Below are 13624 nucleotides of genomic sequence, written 5' to 3'. Positions count from 1 at the left end.
CATTCTCTGCTTTTCCTGTCTTTTCCCCCAGCTCTTTTGTTCCTCTCAAAATCCAAATACTAGAATACTCTTGAGTTCTGCTTTTTGCTCTCTTCTCTTCTCCACTTACACTAACTCCCTAGAGGATCCTATCCAATGCCATGACTTCAAATACCAGCAATCTGTGCAAAATTTCCAAATTTGTATTTCATTAATTGACTTCTCCCTGAACTCCAGACTCACATGCCACATGCCAGTTGACCAGTATCATTTGGGTTTTATCAGGAAGTCCTAAATTCAATATCAAAAACTCAGAACTCTTATTCTCTTGGCAATCCTGTTTCTTCTCATTATCTTCATTTCAGTAAATGATATCAACACACACCCTATTTGTTCAAGCCACAACCCTTGACTCTGCCCTTGCCCTTTCTCTTCATCTGTCTGTAACTCGATCCTCCTGAACTTATGAATGAGATCCAGGCATTTGTCCAGCTTCCTCAGCCACAATCCTAGGGCCACCATTGTTTCTTTCTAACTGGTCTCCCTGGTTTCATGATTGCTCCTCCCAGCAGATTCCTCTCCAGATAATGTCACTCTTCACCTTCCAGATGGTCTCTCATCGCATTTATCATGGCCTCCTTACTCCTCACCAGGGCCTAGGATCTGGTCCTGCCTACATCCCCAATCTTGTTCCTTCCTGTCTGCCAGCTACTTCCTGGCCAGCAGCAACAGCAGGCTTCTTGAGGTTTCTGAAGCAGGCTCCTGCCCCAGAACAATTGAGTTGATGTTACCTTCCCAGAAACTTGCGTTAAGTTTCTCCCTCATCTCTTTAGCTCTTCCTTCAATTTTCATTTGTTGTGAAGCTTTCTCTAAATACTGTATCCAAATAAAGCCCCCAATATTGTAGCAATATAAAAAGTTTTAAAAATAAATATGCTGACCATCTCCTGGGCAAGAATTAGACTCTTCTTTCATGGACCTTTCCTGCACAGGGACAGTAGCACAATAAAAATTTTATTGTACATTTACATAATTCACAGTATGCAAAAGTATTGCATCATCTTACTTTTGTCCTGATAATCACTCCAGGAGGGAGATCTCTTTATGAACACCCTGTGGAGGAGGATACTGAAACGGAGACACCAAGTCACAAAAGGTCAATAGCACAAGCAATACCAAGATTCTATCCTCTGGTTTAAAGTCAACCTTGCCTTTAAGCCGCAGTAAAGTTGGTCCATACTCTCCAAATCTTTCTTTTAAGGTTCAAAAAGAAGACAAATCAGTGACAGAGAAAAAGAACAGGCAGAGGGACATTTAATGACATCCATAATGGCTGAGGGATGGGAATGGGAGTGTGAACAGTAAGAACGTAGACAGAAAAGAGCTGCCCAATTAAACCATTTGGCCACCTGCAGGTTAAAACACCAATCTGTTTCTTGGGAACGAAGAAACAATACCACTGAGTGGTTACGGAGAGCAATGCAAGGTTGGTGAGGACGAGTTTGAATTCAGCGCACTTCTATTCATTACAGCTTACACTTGTTTGCTTTCATTCATATTGAAACTGTGTGAAAAGACATTTTATGTCTTATATGATTGAGCGCGTGTGTATATTAGACAAAACTTTTTTTTTTCCCTTTGGATATTTGTGGCTTAAAAAGATATGATATTGGTAGCATTGACCTAGAGTAAGTACATCTGTAAGGTAGATAAATGAAAGATGTCTCTAATATTACTGCAAGCCTGGCTGACATTTAGAAAGCATATGTTCTGCAAGAACATCAAACGGACTAATTTACCAAATCCAAGGTTGATACGGGAGGTCGCTAACTTACTAAGACCTACCTTTGTGCGATAGAAAATAATGAATCTGTAGCTAAAGATACCTTTTACTTGTAAATTGGGCTTAGGTTACCCACCTGTGACATACCAAGGCATAGAGCATGACTAAGTGAAAGTTAAGTTCACGTTGAACAGGGATGGGAAAATTGACTGCGATAGACACTTGCGGTGTAGTTGAAAACAGATTAGAGTATAATTATCAAGAGGCACAAAAGTTGCCAAGGGGCAGTCTAGGTATGGGGGAGGCTAGTTTACTCACCCAGATAGAGGGTGTGATGCATACAATCAGAGACCTGTGGGTGTAGACGAGCAGTATCTTGGGTAGTCCTTGTGCAGCCCGGGTGATAGCCCAGCTGGGATCTGGCTATGGGTTCTCATTTCAGATTCTTTGGGTTCTGACTTCAGATCTGCCCTCACTCTGGCCTGATGGGATCAAGCCTTTAATGCTCATTCCCTCTGCCTTTCACCCCCACCTCCCAAACTATCACAACCCTCGGCATCTGACAATTTGTCTCCATCCATCCAAGAACTTTCAACGTTTTTGTGGTAGGGAGTTAATTTTCAGATCTGATAAACGACAGCTGTGTCTTCCGTTGCTGAGCACACGTGGTTCTGTCCTCAGAGATTCTGGATGCTGACCACAGGGAGGCTCATTCTAATCCTTACAGCTCAGGTCATTCTCTGGAGGCTTCTCTTACTCAGTTAAGGGCAGGAAACTGCCCTAGGTCAGGGCTTATGAATTTTCTACGAGGAAGCTACCTTTTTTCCTAGCCAAATTCAGAAGTGTTAGAATGGGATTACCTAGAAAGGTGCCTTCTTTCAGGCAAAAGCAGAAAATCAACATGTTCCTGGGCTCAAGAATATTTATTTTCTCCTGTCCCTCGCCCACGCTATTTTCCCTGTGGCACTGCTTTGGGTATGTCTGCTTCTACAGGGAGAAGATAGATCCTAGAATTCAACATGTATTTTGTCATATGATGCAAGCAAAAAACAGTCAGATACGGTTTGATAATACTTCTAAATTTTAGTTATGGGTAGCATCAAAATAGATCTGACTGGAGAAGAAAATGTTTTTATTCTAATTCACAGCAAAGTCCTTCCACATGAGCTTTTAGAGCACAGTTTGTTACTTGAGGGCAATTTATTTATTTATTTATTTATTTATTTATTTATTTTTTTAATAATGATTTTTTATTATATTATGTTAGTCACTATACAGTACATCCCCGGTTTTCGATGTAAGGCTCGATGATTCATTAGGTGTGTATAACACCCAGTGCACCATGCAATACGTGCCCTCCTTCTACCCATCACCGGTCTATCCCATTCCCCCACCCCCTCCCCTCTGTAGCCCTCAGTTTGTTTCTCATAGTCCATAGTCTCTCATGTTTCATTCCCGCTTCTGATTACCCCCCCTTTCTTTTTCCCTTTCTTCCCCTACTGATCATTCTAGTTCTTATGTTCCATAGATGAGAGAAATCATATGATAGTTGTCTTTCTCTGCTTGACTTATTTCACCAAGCATTATCTCTTCCAGTGCCGTACTTGAGGGCAATTTAAACATGCTTTTTTGATACAGACGATTTCTGACATGAAATATTGGCCTGATTGAATGATATCCAGTGCAACTTATACATTAAATACGAATTTTACACCTTGAAAAATGCTTACCTCATGTAGGTAAGAATTTCAGTTTTTAATGTATGTGGGAAACACAAGAGTATGCAAGTACCTGATGAAGAATGATTTTTCATTTAACTTTCTCATTTTTATGTACGATTTTAATGGGAAAATGACTGGGACTCTATAATGTCATTAAGAGCTGGATCATGTCCCTGATGGGATGATTTTGTGAGGCTGCACGAAACGGGATGCACGGTGTCTGCTGTAGTCCTCTCCCTTGGGAGGGGACACTGTGACGTCACACTCACCCATAGACGCAGTGTGCCGCAGACACCAGCCAGTCACTGCTGACGAGAGAAGCACCACAGAGCAGTTGGCCATTATAATAAAGAGCAACCGCCCAGGGCCAGGCTCCTTCTTGGGCATTATTTCCTCCAACGATCTTTGGGCTGACTTCTCGGGCCACCAGTTTGTTTCCACATGCTATTAAAATAATTGAAGAAAGAGCATCTATTTTATTTTGGTGGATTTCCTCTGATCATGAAAACTGAGTGGATCACTACAAAACAACTTCAGGCACGAGGCCCACTCTATTCAGAATTTTAAAGGGGAGGCTTGAAGGAAAGAAAACATGACAGAATGTTGACTTACACTTATGGTTACACTGTAACAGGATCAGTGAATCTTGGAAACACTGTTTACTGTAATAGAAGAACAATTATATTTCAGAAATTGTGCACCTGACATTTTAAAACAGAACATAGTGTACAATATCTTATTTTTTTTAGTAGAATTAACCTTTAAATGTAAGTATTATATATGAAACGTGGAGAGGCTGACAGGCACAGCAGGAATTTAAACTTCAATAGAACTGAGTTTGAGCCCTTAACTCTACCACTTACATGTCATGTGATTTACATACGTTGCTCAGTGTCCCTGAGATTCAGTTTTGTCGACCATAAAATGGGGGCAATAGGACTTACTTTACTGGAATTTTGTGAGAAGTAAAAGAAATATTTGCACTGGAGTTATTGTGCCATATACACAATGACAATTCAATAAATGATAGTTGTTATTAGATTGCTTGAACCAACCTTGGATTTCATCATTGTATAATACAGAATATGTCTCAGTATGGCTAAGCAGACAACTATTCAGTGCCCTGCACTGTGTGAAGCTGTGTACTCCTCTCAGAAAATTCAACAATTAATGAACCACAGTCCCTGCTTTCAAGGGAAACAAACATATAAACAGGAGAACATAAAGTGTAGGCATACATAATTTAAAAACTCACTACTTGTTTAAATATTTGGATATCGCATTTTTTTCAAAGCTGAGAATTCTATTTTAAACAAAAATTTAAACCAAGGAAAATAGTTTAAAAGTGTGTTATGCTTCCTGACCACTAGAGATCAGTATAATACAAGGAATTAAAGTACTTGCCCACACTCTTTCCTGATGGAGCTACAGGGAATACTTGTCACATTGAAACAAACACAAACAACACATGCAATTGTCATGATTTCTATTTATATATTTAACTGCATCTGTTGTGCATATTATTTGGGTGTTTGAAATTTTAGGGAAAACCAAAACAAAAAACACAAAACGAGACCCCAAATCCATATGAGATCAAGTACAGGCAAAGCGATTCAGTGTTTCTGGAACCTACAGGATAAATTTATTTGAAATTACATGCATTCATATTGTCCAATTGACATATCCTTTAGAAGGTAATTTCAATTGAAATATAAAAAATATACTTATGTTTTATTAATAAGCAATGTGCATGCATGTGTATCTATGTACATATGAGTGTATCAATATATGTTCATAATTCCCTAAAGAAGAAGCCCTAATAAACTGCCCTTCTGTTTATACTCACAGTTGGGAGAGAAGTAGTTTCTAAGATGCTTTCCAGCATACTTTCAAGTTCATCCAAGCTCTTTTTACAGCTACAGTACTCATCAGTGAAAATCCATATTCAAAACAGCTAAGCATTCTTAGATATTAAATGATGCCTAATACTCTGTGGTATGTACAGAACTGATGAGATTGTTTTTAGCAAGCACAGAGAAGTTTAATAAACTTTTAAAATAAAAGTAACTATTAAGTTAACCAGAAAACGGAACTGAACTTTGCCCTTCATTCCCCATGCATTCAGTTAGTTAAACTTTTCATGCGCAAACACACATGCAGGGTCTCAGTGTAGAGGAAGAAATTGCTTAGTCTCGGGTCAGAATGAGCAGTGAATCACACTTTGTCCAGGTATATTTAGAGAGAGTGGAAGGAAATAGAATTATGGTCCTGGCCTTTGGTCCTGGAATCAGAGCTAACTTAGCCTTCTGGACATGAAGAAAGACAATGCCATGATCCTGTGTCTCTCTCTCCGCCCCACGGGGCACTGTTGTGATATAAACGGATGGGTCCATTTCCGTCGTACTGACAAAACGAACTAATTTCTCTCCCAATATATGCCCAATGACATGGCCTTTTTTGTTGTTGTTGAAAAGGCTATGCTTTTTCCTTCTTCCTCCTTCCAGAACTGCTATTTAAAGTGAGCTGTTGCCTTGGGGAATTTAGAAGATTGCATGGTAAGTACAGTGGAAAAGCAGAGGGATGTGGGGTTGCCCAAGCTTTGAAAACTTGTCCAAGTCACTTTTCGACACCATGCTTCTGTTCCCTCGGCCTTCGGGGGCAGCACTACTCTCTAAGTCATAGCCCTCCTTCGAGTAACATAAGCATAGACGGTAGGGACATCAGTGATGCTGGCATTTTGTTGATAAGCATGGAATAACCGACTTCTGCTCTGAAACATGCACATAACTGAGATGAATTAAAAAAATTTGTTTCCTTTCTTTTTCTTATTCTTAAATGTCTACAAGATACAAATAAAAGAAATTTTCAGTGTGCAAGCTGCTCAAGATTTATAATGCTGATGTAAATTTAGACATGCTTCTAGAAGGAAATCTAGAAATCTGCTTTCTCACTTGAAAGTGCTTTGCCTCACCCTCTATGAGACTAATAATATCGGTCAAGGCCCAGCAAACATTCATATGAAACATTCAATTGCAAAGCCCTTGGCACTAAAAATACTCTTTTATCAATTTGTTTTACTGGTTGAGCTCACAGACATGATGACTTTTCATGAATAGCTGAATAATTACATAATTTCATTTTTCACCATTAAGTATGTTATTCAAAAAACTGCAAGCTAATGCACCAGCAATGACATCTTAAATCTTTGTCAGTAGTTAAGGCTTCTTCTTGAAGTTACTGTCTCCCCCGCCCCCCAACCCAAAGCTGGCCTTTATAATGGAACTGTAAAATTCAAAAGCCCATTTCAACAAAAATATCATTAACGCCCAAACAGAAGAAATGACATAATGTAAGCTAAACAGATCTTTGAATACAGAAAGGATGTTGCTTTTTAAACATTACCAAATGCTATAAAAATGAACCTAATTTTAAAGAGCAAAAGAGAATATGTAAGCACAACTGTAAGTCTGGTCTCCTTCACTTAATGTTCGCGTTCTCTTTGCTAAATACCATGACTTTCCCTCTTCTCTCTTCTCTTCTGTTGAGAGCTAATTTGTGTCGCCCTCTTCAGGCAAACAGTGGACTTACTTATCCCAACTCTCACAATTCTATTCTCTGGGGGTTTACTTGTTTATGAATCTGAAGGTAAGGCTAGAAAGGACATAGAAGTGAAATTTATTGAATCTCTGTCATTTTGCTGCACAATTCTGTATGCAAGATTTCATTTGACTGTCTTACCATATACATGAGGGTTAGGCAATGTTATCGGATAGAATCAATTAGGTACTATTTGCGATTATCTGAATAATAAAAAACATAAATAACTTTCAAGATTCTATGGCTAGTATATGGTGGCATTAAAATCTGACACGTTTCAAAATCTATCTTCTTTCCAGCCCATGTACAATTAGTCCAAGAACAGATTTGGGGACTCACCTTGGTGTTAGTATTAAGCTGCCGTTAGGGTCTGTGTTTAATTTTACAAATGGTCCATTTCCAGTAGAGAAGATTGGCGTTGATGAGTTTCCACTCCTAGGGAAAGACACATGGAGACAAAACAAAAGCACGAATAAAGACCCAAAACCTAAATTTCTAGTTATTTAATGCTGTGGACATTGGAAAAAAATTACGGGATCCCATACAAAAAGACTAACATTTTAATATAAAACTTCAAAAGTTTTACTGCCTAAAAGATGGTATAAATCAGTAGAAGAAATGTCCATAATGACATAAAATATAATTTTAATTTTTGTGTAATACCTCTGGTTGTTTGCATGTTCATATACTACTTAACGAAGTTAAAATCAGTGCATATATTACTTGGGTATCTGATTTCTTTCATTTGACTTTTGTATGTTATTTGATAATTTCCACAATGATCAATTTTAATGACAACCTCACAGAATCACTGCACCATAATTTATTAAACTTTTTTCCTGTCTAGTGTAATCCGTCTTTTAAAAAATGCATGTAGCTTAAGAACAACCTAGTAAAAGAACATCTTCCGTGTTTGCTTTTCCAAATGTTTCTTTGTTCTTGATATTTCATTCAATTCAAAGTCTAACAAGCCCTAATGTAAAGCCAGAAGCGATGTGATTACTCTAAAAAGAGAACATGTAGCCTGGACCTCCAAGTGTCAACTCATGGGTCAGGGTGGGATAGAAAAAGAAACACTCTTCATTAGTAAGACATCACCTTACTAATCTTTCTTATCCCTGAAAACATGTTACACCCACGCTCTCAACTGTGAATGTAATTAAAGATTTCTTTCTGTTATCCTGACTCTCTTCCCTAGGCTTAGCTGGAAACTTTTTTTTTTTAAAGATTTTATTTATTTATTCGACAGAGATAGAGACAGCCAGCAAGAGAGGGAACACAAGCAGGGGGAGTGGGAGAGGAAGAAGCAGGCTCACAGCGGAGGAGCCTGATGTGGGGCTCGATCCCATAACGTCGGGATCACGCCCTGAGCCGAAGGCAGACGCTTAACGACTGTGCTACCCAGGTGCCCCTTAGCTGGAAACTTTTAGCTTCTCAGTTCCAAATCTTGTTTCCTGCCTTTCATTTATTTCAGATTTTAATCCTCGTATAAAACTATGTTTTTAGGCTGGAAACATCACGGTTGCTGCGAACTTCTAATGATACGGTTTTTACCTTTTGGAATAACACAAAAGATTCACCCATTGCCTCTTCAAAAGAAGGTCCAATGTCTTCCCCATGCTGTAGCCAACACTGACCCTTTTCTGTGTATAGGGAATTTCCAAGGAACACTTATGGCTGTTATGATCAATAAGAAGAAAAGAACTAGGATGAGAGTATTTCCTGTCTCTTCCAAATGGGACAATATCTCAAAAAAACTGAAAGTGTTTGTCTGGTACCTTTCATCCACTGAACAGAGAACTGGAAAATGGAGCCTATATTTAATGTCCCAGAATTCAGCATCTTGCACTTTAACTTTATAAACAGATAAAAATAACTCTAGCACCCAAATCAATGACTATTCATTTAATAACACCTGAAATGAGTTTGCTAAAGGGAGAATGAGTTCTGTTACTGTTATTGTTACAGATTAAGGCATTCCCTCCAGGTAAGCAGAAGCATCATCTTATTAAGTATTTATATAAAATGTATTTGTTATAGTTCAGAAAACAAAATAGGCATAAAGATCTCAGAAGCCAGCAGAGGGTACAGAAGCCAGGAATGCTCTGGGTCAGGAAGGACTATAATAGAGGGACGTTATATTTAAGGACTCGTACGTTTAGGGAAGAGAGAATGTGCATCAAAACGGACTTAGAGGACTTTGAATTTTACCATTGGTGCAGCTTTTGGTAGGATTCATCACACTAATCTTGGCTTTTAAGACAATCAAGGCACACCTATCCACTTTGATGAGGCTTTAGTGCTGATTTTGCTTGCAGGCTCCACACACATCATGATGATTGGTTGACTGGTGCTCGTCTTTGCTGCAAGGGTGGGACCTAGTTACTCTCCATTCTCCCTTTTAGACCTATCTCTTCTTTTATTGCTTTTGGTCATGTTGTTAGGACTTAGTTGGACAGGTCAGGGCCAGGGTCCCCAAAAAGAAGATATGGAATTGGTACAGCTAAAATAAAACAGCACTGACATCCTGTTTTCCAGCTTAGACAGGACCACACTGACATTCTGCTTTGCAGCCTTTGCAGAAGTGACTTCTACAAAACGTCCTAAAATAAGACAATTAACCCTCAGGCATTTGTCCCTATCATAGGCAAGGGGGAGTTAAGACCTAAGCCCCCAGATGTCAGCAAAAGAAAGTCCATCAGCACATAGACATTAACCTAACAGGTAGAAGGATATGTGACCAAAGCCTTGATTGGCACGACTCAGCACACCCTGATTGCTTGAGCTAGTTAGGCAAAACGGCTCATAAAATCCCGTAAACTTAGGAACTCGGAGGGCAACCCTCTCCGGGGCTCCCTCCCTCTCCAGAAACTTAATATTCCTGCTCAATAGACTCTGCTTTGCTGCCCACCACTCTTCGTCTGGTCTACCTCTTCGTTCTCCAAGCGGCGTGACCAAGAACCGCGGGCACTAAACGCAGGAAATTCCTGCAACAATATTATCAATATCATTATTCTTCTGAATTTTTACATGTGTTGGACATTCTTCTAGGTAGTTTTCTATGCTCCTGAGTCTCATGACCAAGGATTTCGGAAGTGTATTCTCCAGGCAAGCAGAGCCCCCAGAGAAGGTGTTAGAAATGCAAATTGCCTTAGCCCCACTTCAGACCCCCTAGTTCAGAAACTCTGGGGGCGGGGTCCAGCCATCTGTCTGTTAAACATACCCTCCAGGTGATTTTGTTGCTGGCAAGTCAGGGAACCCCTGTCAACCCCAAATATAATATCTGTTTTTCACTCGTTCAGAGGTCTGCTTTTTGACTTCCAAAATGACCTCTAGTTACTTGGTAGGCAATTTGTTTTAAGACACTGATAAAGTTAATTCGTATTTCAGGCCCCACAAAACAGAGGCCACGCAGTGGGTGAGGCCACGCAGTGGGCGGGCCCACGTCACAAATCTAAACCTGTCAGCCCACACAGGAAGGGCCTCACTGTGAGGAATCTCCATCTACACCAATCACGATCTTCCAACTCAGCTTTAGCGAGCTTACTTGACCCCGGAAGATAGGACCTGCTAAGCTTACACGGAAATTCCAGACTTCCTAGCCAGTCATGTCCTGTGGCCTCTTCTACCATTCTGCAAAACTCCCTCTTGCCCGAAATCACTCAGAAAGGCTGCTCCAGGGCCTGTGAGGCGCTGCACCACCCCGATGGGGAGATTGTTTTCCCCTGAATAAAGGACATCAAGCTCAACACTAAATTGTTTCCGTTTTGTCATTTGACAAGATTCAGAACTGCATAGGGGGACGTCTTGAAGGGTAATTCATTAAAAATGTATCTCAGAGGGGCGCCTGGGTGGCTCAGTTGGTGAAGCGTCAGACTCTTAGTTTTCGCTCAGGTCATGATCTGGTGTTGGACTCAACTCTCGGTGTGGAGTCTGCTTGAGATTCTCTCTCTCCCTCTGCCTCTGCCCCCCGCTTTACTTCTCCCCCTGCTCCTTCTCCCCTGCCTCCCCCCCCCCACAGCTTGTGCACACTTTCTCAAATAAATAAAATCTTTAAAAAATATATTTATATATATATCTCAGGGATGTGGATTTAACACTTTTCCATGATCTCTACCTGTTTTTTACTCTATCCCTTGACTATCTCTCTTTCTCTCTTTTTTAAGATTTTATTTATTTGAGAGAGCAAGAGTGCACGCATGCGCACAAGTGAGGGGAGGAGCAGAGGGAGAGGCAGAAGCAGACTCCCCGCTGAGCAGGGTGCCTGATGCAGGGCTTGATTCCAAGACTTGGGGATCATGACCTGGCCAAAGGCAGAGGCTTAATTGACTGAGCCACCCAGGTTCCCCTCTTTGTTTTTTTTTTTTTTTTAATTAAGTAAGATCTACACCTAACTCTTGACTCCGACGTTAAGAGTTGCATGTTCCATCAGCGGAGCCAGCCAGGCACTCTGATTAGCTCTTTTAATACAGACCCTGAGAAGATGCATTAATGTCTCTGGAAATTCAAAACAAAATGTGGACAAAATTAAATTGAAAAAATATTGAAATGTTATTTATAAATGCGTTTTTAAAATCTAGTATGTATTTACTACACACTTACCGCTGACATACTATGATGGGATTGGCAGGTAAATTTTTAACATAAGCCTATTCTAGGAGAAAAAAAAAAAGACTAGAGGCAAAGCTTTACGAATAAAGAATATTTAGTAAATGCTAATACTTCTACCCTTGGATTCTCAAATGTTGTTCCATAGTGATGTTCTCACTATCTGGCAGAGGGAAAAAAAAATTAAGATTATACATGCACACGGAAAAAAAAGACATGAAGTTTATATTCTGAGGTTGTCTTTACATTTCCTCATGTAAGTCCCAAACTCACCTGAGGAAACAGACTGCAGTTAATACTACAGATATATTCTTTTGAATATAGAACATAGAACAGAATAATTGAAATGTTCTTTTGGAAAAAAATCATAGAGTATTCATGTAATTAGTTTTGTGTCGTACATACTGATGTCAGCAGCCCGAGAGTGGTGTCTAGAGCCATCAGGTCATACAAACATTTCCAGGTGTCAGTGCTGGATGCTAGAATTTGGAACTTAATTTGAGACCGACTACTTGCATTTCAAATCCTGCCAAATTCAACTCATCCTTTTTTCGGACTGAACACAATTTATTCCAGTTTGTAGACACAGTAAACAGAACATAAGCTGCAGAGAAAGTTTGCAATAAACTATTTCTTATTTTAAGAAATGACGGAGACAATAAAATATATTTAAGATGTTCTTGGCAACACAAAAGGTTAGCAACCTTTTATTGTCACCATTTATTTTTGAAAAACAAATCCCAGAACAACTGAAAAATTGAGTTGTTGAGAGAGAATACACTATATTAAGTTCTGCAGTTAAAGCACGCCACTGAGTCACTCCCTGCCTCAGTTTCCTTTTCTTGCAACAAAACTGGTTTTTAATTTTTAGAGAGGCACTCTGTCAAGATCATGGCTGGGAGTTTGCATTTTTTAAATTCTGAAAATTTTAGCTCTGCAGACTTAGCTAACTACCACACATTTGCACAGCTGTTTGGAATCGGTAGAAATTTGGTATCACATAGAAACATGCCCATATAGCATTACCATGTTGACATGTTAATGCCTCCTGATTACCTATTTCTAAACCTTCATTACCATTCTTACAGGTTATGCACCCTCACAGGGCTCCCCTGGCTTCAGGAAAACCTTATTCTATGTGAGAAAAGAAGCATAAATGCAACCCACCATCATTATTTTTTAAGGTCATATACAGAATATGAAAATACACTCAGAGATGGATTCCACGGAGCATAAGAAGGAGATTCTGGAGGGTCTTGTACAGTATTAAATCTTCTGCATCTCTTCTCAGGCCTGCTTGGGTTTCCTCTTTTGTCTTGCTCCTCAGACTGTATTTGCCGTGATAAGAATTTCTCCCTGAAGCAGGAGCTTAGGTAGGGACGTGTTAAGCTGTTGGACACACTAAAGCTAAACAGAATAATAACAGATGTTGCAAACACCGCAGCCAGGCACTGTCGCTCATTTCACACCCCAAAAGGCTTAAGTCATGAATGGAGCCAGGTGGGATTAGTCTGAAAAGGGTTTTATAGAAGGATGGACCTTCTTTTTCAGGAGGGAACGAAGGGGATTGATTTGGCCGGGAAGAAGGTGGGGAGAGCGTTTGAATAGGCAGGGGAATGGTGAATGAAAGGGGTTTGAGGCAAAGGATGGCAAAGCGTCTTACTCAGAGTCGGGACATGCTGGTTCCATAAACAGCATGACTGAACGGCACACGTTTCAGCTCCAATTGCTTATTCCTTTACCACATTTATCACAACACACCTAGACATGCCCTGACACTGCCATAGTTAGCAAATAGGTAAGCTGAATTATTTTTAGATTTTCTGACCTCAACTCCTAAGATTTTGTGATACACAGAAGGGGAAAAAATGCCAATAGAAAAAACTTCACCTAATCAATTTCCTCCTTCATGCAAGCTACTGTATTAAGAACAAGA

At 39.8% G+C, this 13624-nt stretch overlaps 1 protein-coding gene across 1 annotated transcript in view; it reads right to left on the bottom strand.

Annotated features, from left to right (window-relative positions):
- TMPRSS15 (transmembrane serine protease 15) overlaps positions 1-13624 on the bottom strand; it is a 111405-nt gene that overhangs the window by 14556 nt on the left and 83225 nt on the right. Inside the window, exons 20-22 of the mRNA XM_008701932.2 lie at positions 7420-7515; positions 4096-4145; positions 3753-3927 (exon numbers count right to left, since the gene is read on the bottom strand). Coding sequence (XP_008700154.2) covers positions 3753-3927; positions 4096-4145; positions 7420-7515 — 321 coding nt within the window. The remainder of the gene's footprint in view (positions 1-3752; positions 3928-4095; positions 4146-7419; positions 7516-13624) is intronic.

This window comes from Ursus maritimus, unplaced genomic scaffold (assembly GCF_017311325.1).
Source record: "Ursus maritimus isolate PB19 unplaced genomic scaffold, ASM1731132v1 scaffold_4, whole genome shotgun sequence".
Classification (NCBI taxonomy): domain Eukaryota; kingdom Metazoa; phylum Chordata; class Mammalia; order Carnivora; family Ursidae; genus Ursus; species Ursus maritimus.
The sequence above is the reverse complement of the archived record's forward strand: the minus strand, read 5'-3'. Positions and strand labels throughout refer to the sequence as shown.